Source organism: Trichechus manatus, unplaced genomic scaffold, assembly GCF_000243295.1.
Source record: "Trichechus manatus latirostris isolate Lorelei unplaced genomic scaffold, TriManLat1.0 scaffold00144, whole genome shotgun sequence".
NCBI lineage: Eukaryota > Metazoa > Chordata > Mammalia > Sirenia > Trichechidae > Trichechus > Trichechus manatus.
Genome location: NW_004444080.1, coordinates 2,209,185 through 2,222,755, shown reverse-complemented (window position 1 = coordinate 2,222,755; position 13,571 = coordinate 2,209,185). Strand labels below are relative to the sequence as shown.

Genomic DNA, 13,571 nt, shown 5'->3' with positions numbered 1-13,571 from the left:
ATATATATATATATATATATAACTACTGATTCAACTCTGAGAATTAGCTTATGGTCTAAACCCTGCTGTAGATTATGAGAGATTCTTATAATCTACAAATGTGGAGAAGGATAACTGTACGTTCAAACACTATAAATTTAAAGGACTGGCATTACATCATATACTTGAAAATTTTTAGGGGGAAAAAAGCCACACACACAGAAAAAAACTGACCAAAAATTACAATCTATTGTATATTTAGACATGGTTGTCCCATGGCAAGTTGTAAATATGCAATCACATTCACAAAAATACAATTATTCCATAATGACGAACAACCACCTATTAACCCAGACTTTTACGAGCCTAGTATAGAACAGTCATGCATTTGAATTATGGTATTGGCAAAGAATACCGAATATACCATGGGCTGCCAGAAGAATGAACAAGTCTGTCTTGGAGAAAGTACAGCTTCTAAGTACATCTTTAGAAGCAAAGATGGCGAGACTTCATCTCATGTACTTTGGGCATGTTATCAGGAGGGACCAGTCCCTGGAGAAGGACATCATGCTCGGTAAAGCAGAGGGTCAGCAAAAAAGAGGAAGAAGACCCTCAACAAGATGGATTGACACAGTGGCTGCAACAATGGGCTCAAATACAGCAACAATTATGAGGATGGCACAGGACCAGGCAGTGTTCCGTTCTGTTGTACATGGAGTCACTACTGAGTTGGAACCGACTCAATGGCATCTGACAACAAATGTACAGACCACATAGAACAAAACCATACCACCAGGGACTGTGCTTTACCGTATAACTATACTGATTTTCCGAAACCTATGGTTTCAGTCAGTGCATATTTATAGAATATTTACTTTACTCAATAATGGGATAATAAGACACTCTAAATTGCCCCTAGAACTTGGAGCTAAAATCAGGAAAGGGTCACACTTTTCCTTAAGCTTCTGGAACTTAGTTATAACACTTAATGCATCTTGTCTTTGGACTAAAAACATTAGTAAATAATGTCAAATTAGCAAATACTTAGTAATGTCTTTGTTTATATACACTTAATAGTTTTTAAAGTGCTTTCATAAATTTTTCTAATTTGATCCTCACAACAAAGTTAAGTAGCCGTAACAAAAATTTTGGAATCACAGAATGTCAGATGCAGGCAAGATCTTAGGAGATCACTTAAGCAAATTCTCTCATTCTACAAATGAGGAAACAGACTTAGAAAGGTTAAGACAACTTGTTCTTTATTATACACTGGTAAGAGGCAGGGCTGGGTGTGATGATCCCAAGACTAAAGCTCTTTGCACTACAGTGCTGTGCCTCATCATGGTTAAGTCTTCTGAAGTCAGGGATCATGTTATATTCTTTTTATTCCCAGTGCCCATCATGGTGCTTGGTATACAAGTGCTTAAATATGTCTGCTAAATGTATGCTCTATTTAAAAATTTCAAATGCTAGTGAAATATTACTGGAATATCGAATAGCCCTTATTTGATGTGAATTTCAACCCTTCACAGCAATAGCTAAATAGCAAAACAGCAAAAAGTCCTCAAAATTCAGTCACTCCCAAGAAGAATCTCTAATAAATAGAAGGCAAAAGTGTCTCATCCTCTAATCAAGCGTAAGTGACAAAGAATTATACTTAGGCAGAAGCAATCAACATTCTCAACTCTTAATTACAATTTATTATCTTAGTAAAAGCACTTTCTTCATTCTCATGAATAAGAAACTAAAATCACACCGGCAATATTTAAGTTAAAAAAAATCTTAAAATGATTACGCATCCTCACGAAGAGCAAAGGTCCAGATAAAGAAGAAAAACAAACAGGGATTCTAGGGATTCACACTATTATCTTTCCATCAAGGGGTAGACAAATATGAGACAGTGGAACCAATGAAGTAAGAGGGCAAAAAGCGCCACAAGATATATATGGCTTTGAGAATAGACTGTTGTTGTTAGGTGCCTTCTAGTCAGTTCTACTCATAGCAACCCCATGTGAAAAAGCAGAACTGTCCCATATGGTTTTCTTGGCTGTAACCTTTACAAAAGCAGATCATCAGGTCATTCTCCCATGGAGCCGCTGGTTAGAACCACTAACCTTCTGGTGACCAGCTGAGCACTTAATTGTTGTGCCACCAGGGCTCTCCTGAGAGTAGATTTGGCAGGAATAAATTCAGTATGTATTAATATGGTAACATTTGTGCTGAAAGGACAATGAGACCTAGAGGAACTTTCCACTATCCTTGTAACCAACTGAAAGCAGTGTTAAAATAGGATGGATAAAGGCAGGTGATGAAGCTCTTTATGGAAGCCTGCATTTTAAAAAAGTTTGGACGTGAAGAAATAGGACTCACTTAGAAAAACTAGACAAGACGGCAAGATATATTTATGAAGACTGTCAAAATAAATTAATTACACTCAAACAGCTTCGGGTATCACAAGTTTTACTCCAGAACGAAAAGCAGACCCTGAGTTAACAAAAAAGATCAGCAAGAAAAATTCAAGAGGACTGGGACCAAAGTACTGATTAATCTCTAGGTTCGAGAAAGTTATTAAGAATCTGAGCTAAACTATGTCTATCTGGTTCAAGTTAAAACATGGTATATTTGTAACAGATCCAAACTACATGTTGTCCAAACCCCATCACTTCCTCACAATGCAGTAATACAGCTTTTCTTCTAGATGGCTGAGTATGCTGCTATGAAGAAACACAGTGACAGAAGAGTAGTGGAGAGATGTAGAAAAGGGCATCCTCTAAACTGTAACAAATCTTTTGCCCTCTTAAGTGACAGAGGTGGATGGCAGAAGGTTTGGTTTGGGGGCTGGCCTATCATACCAGTGACAGTGGTAAGATGCACCTTTCCAAGTGAACAAGAACTGGTCCTGAGCATCATGACATCAAAGTAACCATGACAAACACAAATTTTTTAGCGTCTCCCTTCCCTTCCTTTCTTTTCCTTCCCTCCTCTCGTTTTCCCATTTGTAAATGAGTAAATGAGAATCAGTTACCATGAAACAAGAGAATGTCACTGTAGTAAGCAGAGATTACAACAACGTTTTTTAGGAGGGAAAACAGGCAGGCAAGCCATTAACAATTATACAATGTTTCCTATGCAGCAGGCACTCTTCAACACGCTTAATCCACACACAACAATTTTGAGGTAGATATTATTATCATGTCCACTTTAAAGATGAAAAATTGAGGCACGAGGCTAAGTAACCTGCCCAAGGTCACAGAGTTAGGTGGTAAAATCAAGATTTCAACCTAGGCAGTTTGGATTCATAGTGAATGCCTTTAACTGCTTGGCCATACTGCCTCCAACAAAGCCATAAAAGTAGCTTTGCTGACTCACCCAAAGCACCTTTGCCTACAGAAGAGCTCTGACTTTAAGAGAAGCTGATTTCAAACGTGTGCAGGAGTCCTGGACCAAAGAAAGGGATGAAAAAGCTCTGGAATAGATGAGCAGGAGAAATGACCCAAGAGGACCTTGGCAAGAGGCAGTGACAGCTAACAATGCCAAAGTTTTCCACTTGAGAGCTGACTGGCTTGGTCAAACATGAGCAGAAATCAGAAATCCCTGACACCTAATATTCACTTGGGGACCACACTCAATACTGACTTCCAAAAGTCACATGTTTGTCAGGAGCAAACCCAACATATGAAAATAAAAAGTAAAGGAAAAAGAATCCTTATTTGTTCACCCAAATTAAATTTTGAAAATATTGTGAGAATATATTTTTTATTGAACATCTCAAAGTGTCACATTATAGTGGATGCTGAATACATTAAAACACATAATTGCTGAGGTAGGAGTAAAAATCATGTTTTCAAAAAAGTAAGCAAAAGAATAGAGTAACTAAGTGCATGCTCTATCTAGCAGTGGAGAATTTCAAATTAATTACACACAAATAAATAATGAACATTAAAACTGAAGAAACAAAAGGGGCTCAAATTTTTTTCTTTTTGAAGCAAGTAAATTAAGAGTTAAGAAATACTATGCTTTCTACCTTTAATTTTATCTTTTAAAGAGGTAAAACACATACTATAGATGATTCCAAAGTCAAACTATATTAAAAAATACATTCAAAGGCTCACTTCTAATCCCCCACCCCTACCCCGAGAGCATCGTGAGGTAATAATACAAACTTAACAGGAAAGCAGAGTACACTAAAGCCTGTATAACCATGACTGAGACCTTGAGAAAGTGACAATTAGCCTGTGCTTCCGTTTTGCCCTCCATCCATTCATCAATACACCCATCTACCCTACCATTCCACACTGGCAAACACCAATTCTTTTGCAGTCACTAGGTTAGGTATTCAGAATAGACAAGAGAAAGACAAGGTGTGGCACACTCTTATTTATAAAATCCTTTCCCTTCGAGTACGGGGGAGAACTTGGGACTTGTTTCTAGGCAACAGACTACAGCAAAGATGGAGGGATTCTGCATATGTAATTAAGGTCCCAAATCAGTTGATCTTGAATTAAATCAAAAGATATTATCCTAGATTGTTATTGTTGGGTCCCAGTCATCCATGCTAGAAACCTTGAACTCACCTTAAATTCCTCCTCCCCCACCCTGATCTATTGCTATTGTTGTGTACCATCCAGTTGATTCTGACTCACAGCGACCCAATGCAACAGAGGAGAACTGTCCCATAGGGTTCCTAGGTTGTAATCTTTACATAAGCAGATCACCAGGTCGTTCTCCTGCAGAACTGCTGGGTTGGTCTGAACCAACAACCTTTAGGTTAGCAGATAAATGTTTAACCATTGTTCTACCAGGCGGGTCTCATTTAATCAGATAAACCAAAAATCCAAATCCACCGCTGTCGAGTCAATTCCGACTCACAGAGACCCTATAGGACAAAGTAGAACTGCCCCATAGGGTTTCTGAGGAGCAGCTGGTGGATTCGAACTGCCAACCTTCTGATTAGCAGCCAAATGCCATTTAATCAGATGAAAGCCCCTAAAAGAGGGAGTAGGGCCTTCCCTGATGTCAGAGCCTCTCTCCTGCTGATCTTGAAGAAGTAAGCAGCTATGAGTTCTACAGCTGCAAGGAGATTAATTCTGCCAACAACCACATGAGCTTGGAAGAGGACCCTGAGCCTCAGATGACACCACAGCCCCAGCCGACACCTTGATTGCAGCCTTATGAGACCTTGAGCAGAGGACTCAGCTAAGCCATGCCCACAATCCTGACTCACTGAAACTGTTAAGATAATAAATGGGTGTTGTTTTTAGCTAGTAATTTTGCAGTAATTTGTCACACAGTAATATAAAAGTAATATATATGGTGATTCTCTTCCAGTCTAGTAGGAGAAACATTTAAACAAACAAGTTTAATAAAATGTGACAGACGCTATAACAGAAGTATTCAAGGCACAAAAGAAAAAAAAAAAAAAAACCCCAGTTAATTCTACACAGTAGTGGCAAAACAGGCTTTACAAATAAGATGTCCTTTGAGTTGAATCTTACAAGAGGTGTTCAAAAGGTAGATATTAGCAGGAAAGATATTCCAGGGAGAGGATACTTGGTGATCAGAGATACAGAGGTATAAAGTAAACATACTGTGTTCTGAAAAGTGCAAACAATTTGGTACTACTGGAATTTAGGGCAGGAGTCTTCAAACTGGAGTACGTATAGGGGTATGTATTACATTCCAATTACATCAGTCACAAAGAATACCCTGTCGGTACCCACAGACCTTCCAACAGATGTTGGCAATAGATAGTTTTAGAGAACAAAATTTCTGATCCTCTACTTCCACAGGTATTCCTAAAACTGACCCATCTGAGACCATCCCTCTAGTAAGCAGCTCTCTGATGCTCCCCTCTCATTTTACAATTACTCTTCAACCACTTGCTAAAGGAAAAGCATACCTCTCACCCATGAAAATATTACTATGGTAAACTGTGGCAAGATTTAAAAATCCTTGAGGTACTGTTATGGATGGAATTGTGTCCTTCAAAAATACGCGTTGTAAATCCTAATCCTTATTCCTGTGGAAAAGGAACTCTGGTGGCGCAGTGGTTCAGCGCCTGCCTGCTAACCAAAAGGTCAGCAGTTCAAACCCACCAGCCACTCCACGGGGAGAAAGATATGGCAATCTGCTTCCATAAAGACTACAGCTTTGGAAACTGTATGGGGTAGTTCTACCCTGTCCTATAGGGTCTCTATGAGTTGAAATCAACTCACAGCAACAGGTTATAGTTTTGGATGTGTAACCATATTCAGGAATAGGGTTTTCTTTGTTAAGGCCATATCAGTGTAGGGTGTGGTGTGCCTTAAGCCAATCACCTTTTAGATATAAAAAGAGCAGATTAGGCACAGAAGGAAGGATGCACAGATACAGGAAGATAGATGGCACCCCACATAAAGTTTTCCAAGGAACCTAGAAACAGAAGCTAAAAAATAATCAAGGACCTTGCCCAGAGCCCAAAGAGAGAAAGCCTTTCCCTACAGCCTGGGCCCTGAATTTGAATTTCTAGACTCCTAAACTGTGAGAAAATAAAGTTTGTTTGTTAAACCCATCCACTTGTGCTGTTTCTGTTATAGCAGCACTAAGAAACTAAGACAGGTAGCAAAAAAGAAAAAGAGACCGTTTGAAATACTGGTGTCTGACAAGCCTCTAATAATGGCAACATAAACCTGAGGTACAGTTGTGTGTCTTTCCCTGCCTTATATGCATTCCAATTAAGAGCAAAGCATAGAAACAAGGTCCTCTGGCCCACATTGCAATGTTCTGTGTCCAGATATACTGTAAAGTGGGATGGCAAGAGTGATAAGAATTTTATTAATGATCTATCCTATACTATCTCCCAAATACTGACAATATATCACTGCTGAGTGAAGTTCCATGAAGCCTTTGTAAGCAACACTGAAGAATTTTACCTCTTCCAATGTCATTTATTTATAAAATATAAAAAATGTATCGAGTCGATTTCTACTCACAGTGACCCTATAGGACAGGGCAGAACTGCCCCATAGGGTTTCCAATGCTGTAACCTTTACGGAAGCGGATTGCCACATCTTTCTCCCAAGAAGTGGCTGGCTGGTTCAAACCACAGACCTTCTGGTTAGCATTCATGCACTTAATCACTGTGCCACCAGGGCTCCTTTCATAAAATACACAGCCCTTAAAATAGTTATTAATGCTTTTAAGGAGGAAGGAGCCCTGGTGGTTCAGTGGTTAAGAGCTTGGCTGCTAATCAAAAGGTTGGTAGTTCAAATCTATCAGATGCTCCTTTGAAACCCTATGTGGCAGTCCTACTCTGTCCTGTAGGATCGCTATGAGTTGGAATCAACTCTATGGCAACGGGTTAAGGAGGAAAGCTGGAGTATTAGTTACGAAAAAGTAAACAGCTTAAATATTGTCATCAAAGTTGGCTTTAGAAACGTCATATAAAGTACTGTTGCTCACCATTATAGTTAGACAATCATATTTGACAGTGATAACATGTAGTGTATAAAACCCAAACCAAACCTGTAGTGTACAGGTGATAGTAAGAATGTAGTATATAGGTGACTGTAAAAAAAAAAAAAAGTTAGATGTCAAGGCTATCACTGCAACTCATTCAATCCTCAATTCAGACACCACTCTACTTCACAAAATGCATGAAATGGCAAAGAACATAGCTCAGAAGATTGTGGCAAAAATCTGTATTTATACAGATAAAATACATCCATTACATATTGATGAATCCAAAGATGTTTCCAATCATTTCTAGTAAATTATTTGCATCTGCTATTACAGCTACAAAACAAACAAAAATGTCATGATGAGTATGACTATGGCATGTAAAACCTTGTGGAGAGATTTTCAAAACTCTGAACACTTTTATTGCAGAAGGTGGAGTTACAATGGGTATGTGCAGTGATTTGGCATAAGAGTGGCCATATTATTCATGTCTATGCTTTAAGCACTATTTTAATTTGGAAACCCTTTTATTTAAAAAAAAAAAAGGAAAAAACTGGCTTTGGTTACCAAGAAGTTAGTATCGATTTCTATCAGGATTGGATGTCACTACTAAAAAGGTGCTAAAACGCATGCTTTTTCAAAGTACTACGTGAGGAACCTAGGTTTTGATGCAGTCAGAAGTAAGATGATTGTCATGGGGATAAATACATTTATTTAATTGAAAATTATAGTACCATTTTTTCTGACCAAAAAAAAAGATGGAAATGATTTGACTGATTGGGTTGATGATGAAGACTAGCTCTGCCGATTAGGTTAGACAGTATTCCCATAAATCAAATGAGCTATATTTGCAGTTTGAAGGTTTTGGTTAAAACATATTAAACACAAGTAATTTAAAGTTTCCAGTATGAGCCATAAATAGAAAATCACAGCATTGGATGTTCTGAATTACAGCATAAATTTGCAATCAAGCAGCTTCTTACATGGGTATATAGTATGTTTTGTAGGCCATACTGGCAGGTTTTTATTTACTTAACATTGATTAATTTTCCCCAGCAAAACTGGGAAGGCTAACCAATTCCAAGAACATGTAAAATGCTAAGCAGAAATGAAGAGCTACACAAGCATTAATATACTAATCTACATGCACCCCTACTAGATGACTCCTCTTCCTCCATTTTACACAGAGACAGTTTGAATAATTTCTCAGGAAAATATTCTATATCAACACTTTAAGCAGATGTAATCTCTGACTTTCATTTTTCACTATGATCTGAAAATATCTAAGTGCTTAATCTAGGTTATAGGGCAAAGAAAAGATGACATTCTTACATTCTAGCAGTTCACAACTTAAATGGCTCCTGGTTGTCCCTATTAAAATCTGTAATATCTAATTAGTTTCTACTTTCTAGTACTTTTTTGCATTCAGATCCTGATAGCTCACTAACTGCACATCCTTGAAGGAGACTATACTCTGTGAACTCCTCCTTCCTATTGTTAGCTTTGGCTTTTAACATGTGAAAGGGATTACATGTAAACACTCCATAAAGAAGTTGTTAATCATACAATCATGAAAGTTAGAAGGGAGCCCCAAAACCCACATTTGAGGAAACAGAGGTCCAGAAAATTGAATGTCACAGTGCCAGAACTATAACCCAAGCCTCCTGATTCCCAATCTAGATAACCAGAATTCAACAAATATTACTTAGCACAAGGCATAATGATACAAAGATGAATAAAACAGTCCTATGCTCATGCACTGGTATGGATGTGTATACAGAGATACGCTACTATATACAGTGCCATCATTAAAAAAAACTTGATAAATTCAGAGTTATACACAAATACTTTAGAAACAGAAGAAAAATATTCATGGAAGAATCTGCATTAGAGTTGAGCTTTAAAGGATTGTTAGGATTGTCATGGGAAAAAGATGAGGAAGAAAGGCATTCCAGGTAAGAAAACTATGAGCAAAGGTATAGATGCAGCAAAACATAGAATATTCTCTAGAAATAACAAGTGACAGAGTTAAAACAAAGGGTAATACGAAATAGTGACTGCTGTGGAAAATATGGTCTGAAAGGTAGGCTGGAGGCAGGTAACAGAGGACTCTGAGAACTATAATCATAACATATTTATTCTGCAAGCAATGATGATATACCAACAGTTACAGGACAGGGGTCCCTTGATCAGACTACCATTTATGCTTGTATTTGCCTTGTTCGTTTTTCTAGTATAGCTCTGTACTGTTTATACTTGTGTACAGGTCCATCTCTCACACTACCTGATGAACCCTGTATTCCACTTCTCTGGCACACTGAACCACACTCCCAGTAAGCTTCCTTAATTCAGAAACAAACGCTCTACAAACCAAGTCCATACTACAGAATGGTAAGGCATAAGCAGAAGGAAGAAGGGAGATGTTTTGATTTTTAATCTAAGAAATGTACTTAATATATACCATCATTACACCTTAAATTACTACTGACAAATATAAGTCTGGTTATATTACACCATTAATTTATTTCTTACTTTCCTCCTTTATAATAGAAACATAAATCATAAACCACAAAACAGCAAAATTAAACAGTTCCTTATTGGAAATAATAGTTCTAAAATTTTTTGGGGGGGAGGTAAAGGAATAATACGCTCATTTTGAATTTCTTCTTTCATTTTAGCTTTTCTACTTCAACAAAGTCAATGACAAAATATGTATTTCCTTGGAGGAGCTATAATTTAAATACACCAGCAACAAAACTGGTAGGGTTAGACTAAAAACAGAAATATCATGCTCTTGCTAAAGCTATGCTCCTGTTTCTCTTATTTGAATACAATAAGCAGCTCTTCTTGAGTTTTGGTAGAGTTTTTATCTTTAGCTTGGAGGAAAAAATACAGTGTGCTGTGTTTTTGCTGTTTAAAAAGGAAACAAATGAATTTCAACAAAGGAGCACTGAATTACCCAGACTGGAAGATGGTATCTCAGAAGGCTCTGTTCAGCTTGCTTCCACACAATCATTTTAGATTTGTGTTACGGTGCTTCTCTCAGTTACAAATAAATACTTTAACTGGAGATATCATCCATGAGTCATTTTCTAAAGATGCTGTTGTTGTTAGGTGCCATAAAGTCGGTTCTGACTCATAGCAACCCTACATACAACAGAACGGAACACTGCCCGGTCCTGCACCATCCTCACAATCACTGCTGTGTTTGAGCCCACTATTGCAGCCACTGTGTCAATCCATCTCACTAAGGGTCTTCGCTTCTATAATTTCTAGTTAGAGTATGATTAGAAGAAAAAAGTAAAAGCTTTACTATGTACCTGAAACAATTTTTGCTTGGAAGTAAAGTGCTTAAAAGGGTTAACTCATTTTTTAAAACTCCAATGACTCATGAAAATCTGAATGTTCTGGAAGTTAAGGAGTGCAACAAAGGGCACCCCTACTGCTGCACCATGGAAGCTGTGGACACCTAAAGAAAGAGACTGAGCTACCATAATCACCAACAGAAATGCTGACAGATGGCTTAGGCGATGATTACCTAAGTAAAATACAGGTGGTTCCTAACTTACAAATTGGCTGTTTTAAGGTATTTTTAAGTTGCTATTTAAAAACACAAACGGTTAAGCGCTCGGCTCTAACGTAAAGGCTGGTGGTCTGAACCCGCCCAACACCTCTGAGAGAGAAAGACTTGGCAATCTGCTTCCGTAAAGATTATAGCCAAGAAAACCCATGGGGCAGTACTACTGTCACGGGGGGCTGCTATGAGTCAAAACAGACTCGATGACACCTAACAACAATAATTTGAAAACCACTATTTTCCCACAGGAAACAATATAAAAAGTGGTTAGGTTCTATTCCAAGTGTAGTGCTAATATATTAAACTATAGTAAGTGAACAAGTACAATTTTTTAATGGAAAAATGCAAGGAGTTTCAAATAAGAACATGGAAAACACAACTCCCTCCAGACTGTAATCTTAGAGATCAAAAAATATACTCCCTTTTCACTGGCCAGAGAAGCCCCGTCCTGGAAATTGCCAATTCCTGAAACTAGAAGCTACAACTCTTTGGAGGCTTTGACAATTAAGGAACGTTTATGAAGTGTGTGTGTGTGTGTATCGATGATGGAGGTGGGAGGATAATGAGCGGAGATTTTGCTCAATATATTCGTAAGCGTTTACTGGTGGTTGTGAGAATTGAATTAGTGCCTGACACTGTATCCTCGGAACCTAAGAAAATGTCAAGGACAAGCAGACCGTTCAACAAAAACTACTAAATGCTTTTTAAATGACATTCCTGTGTTATTTGGTTGTCAGTGCAAAATTCCTTTCAGCCTAAGTGCACTTGTTCTGTTTTTTCTAAGACCCTCTGCCAGCCTTTTTTTACCCAGGGTTCTTTGTCTGAACCATAGAACACAGAACTATTTGAATGACTATTTCTCAATTTTCTCAAAGACAGTAAGTACATGACCAGTTCCTTTCTAGATGCATACGTGAGGAGACAACAATTAGATACACTGGATGCCTTAGATAAATCAGCTTAATTCTCTCCAGGAATTCCAGCTGAGAAAGGCTGTTCAATTAATCATGCTCACTCTATGATGGTTTATTTTATATATGATTAAGAATTATAATTTTTATGAAATGTTCTCATCTGTTAAAAATTTTATAATATAGATACATATACAAGCAGCAAATAAAAATCTTGGGAAACTATTTACCTTTATCTTAGTCCCCAAAAGTATAGCTCATAAATTATAACTTCACTTGAAAGGTAAACCACAAAGGAAATTGTTAGGCAACGCCCAAAACCGTTTCTGAAACAAAAAAAAAAAACTCCATAACTTCTCATACATATGAGTGTTTGAAGATTTGGTTAGCTTCCTACATACTAAAAATGCTTACTTGATACTTAGTATAAAGTTTTGTCAAAATCAGTCTCTGGTCGAAATCCTGTACTCATTAACAGTGACAATAATCTGTGATTAAGAATTTCAAGTTTATCATTTCTTTTAATTAGTGCATATTTTTTACACTTTGCACCTCTATTTATGGCCATTATCTGTCATTTCTAAAGGTTGTACCACTGCTTGTCTCTAACAGTTGAGGCAGTTTTTCTTCAATATGACAAGAAATAAATTTTATTTAAAAATCTTTTGCACCTAACACAGACATTTTGTTTTAATTAAAAATCTTCTTATGTATATACAAATCATTATTGTAAAAAGGTACAAACAACCATAAGATCATACCTGGTGAAAACTGCAGAAAACTGATATTAAAAAAAAAAAAAAAAATCCCAACAGTAACAGAGCTTATTTCTGCATCCTGATTATATTTTGTATTCTCCATCATGCAGAGATACCATTTTTATTTAAATGAATCAAAAATCGAGCTACAGAGCTATGCAAATGCTACTGCTTTTAAATTGCAGTGAGATTCAAAGCTACAACTAGTCGTTCTTATTTCTGTATTCTAAGCTATGAATTCACTTTCCATTCCAATTCACTTCACTAATGGGGAAAAAAAGAGTAAAACTATTCTGAAATCCCTAATAGAAAGTGTATTTTCAAAAAATAAGAAACTACACTCTCACTATTATACTCCTGCTTTTCATTGGGAAACAAAATTCATCACAGTACAACGCAGCTTTACCTTGAAATTTGTATCACCCTTTGACTAACTATGTTAGAAAATGTTGAGAGAAAAACTGCTTTTTTTCTAAGAAATCACTTTCACTCTGGAAGTAAGAATGAACATTGGGTAGTCTAGAAGGGAAAGTTGTATATTTATTTCCATGGCACATTCTAAACAGAGCAACATTTAGAACTAGAGAATATATAAAGAGTGCCATTATTTATCTAGCTCTCGGTGAACTATAAATATACATATGCATTAAGGGTAAGAAAATCAGTTCATTATACTCTATTTTGTTGATTCTTTAAGAGTTTTTATCTATTTCTTAAAATCAGCCTTAGCTAATTAGGCAAACTCTTAACCAACCTGATAAACATCTCAGAGTGATCTCTTGCAAGTATTTCAACATCATGTAAACATTTAAGTAAATTAAGTTTGCTTTCTTAACAGAAAATGGGATTTCTTTACTTTGTACTCTGGGGCTACTTTTTTTTTTTTTTTTTTTAATTGTCCTCCTTTTA

The 13,571-nt window shown here is 36.9% G+C and overlaps 1 protein-coding gene across 2 annotated transcripts in view; it reads right to left on the bottom strand.

The window, feature by feature from the left end:
• SLC30A7 (solute carrier family 30 member 7) overlaps positions 1 to 13,571 on the bottom strand; it is an 88,076-nt gene that overhangs the window by 25,439 nt on the left and 49,066 nt on the right. The window contains exon 9 of one of the 2 annotated variants that reach the window (XM_023739997.1): positions 7,142 to 12,230. The exons of the other annotated variant lie outside the window; for it this stretch is intronic. Within the exon in view, the coding sequence (XP_023595765.1) occupies positions 12,137 to 12,230 (94 nt within the window). The 3' untranslated portion in view covers positions 7,142 to 12,136. Of the gene's footprint in view, positions 1 to 7,141; positions 12,231 to 13,571 lie in introns of those variants that run through there. 2 annotated transcript variants of the gene reach the window in all.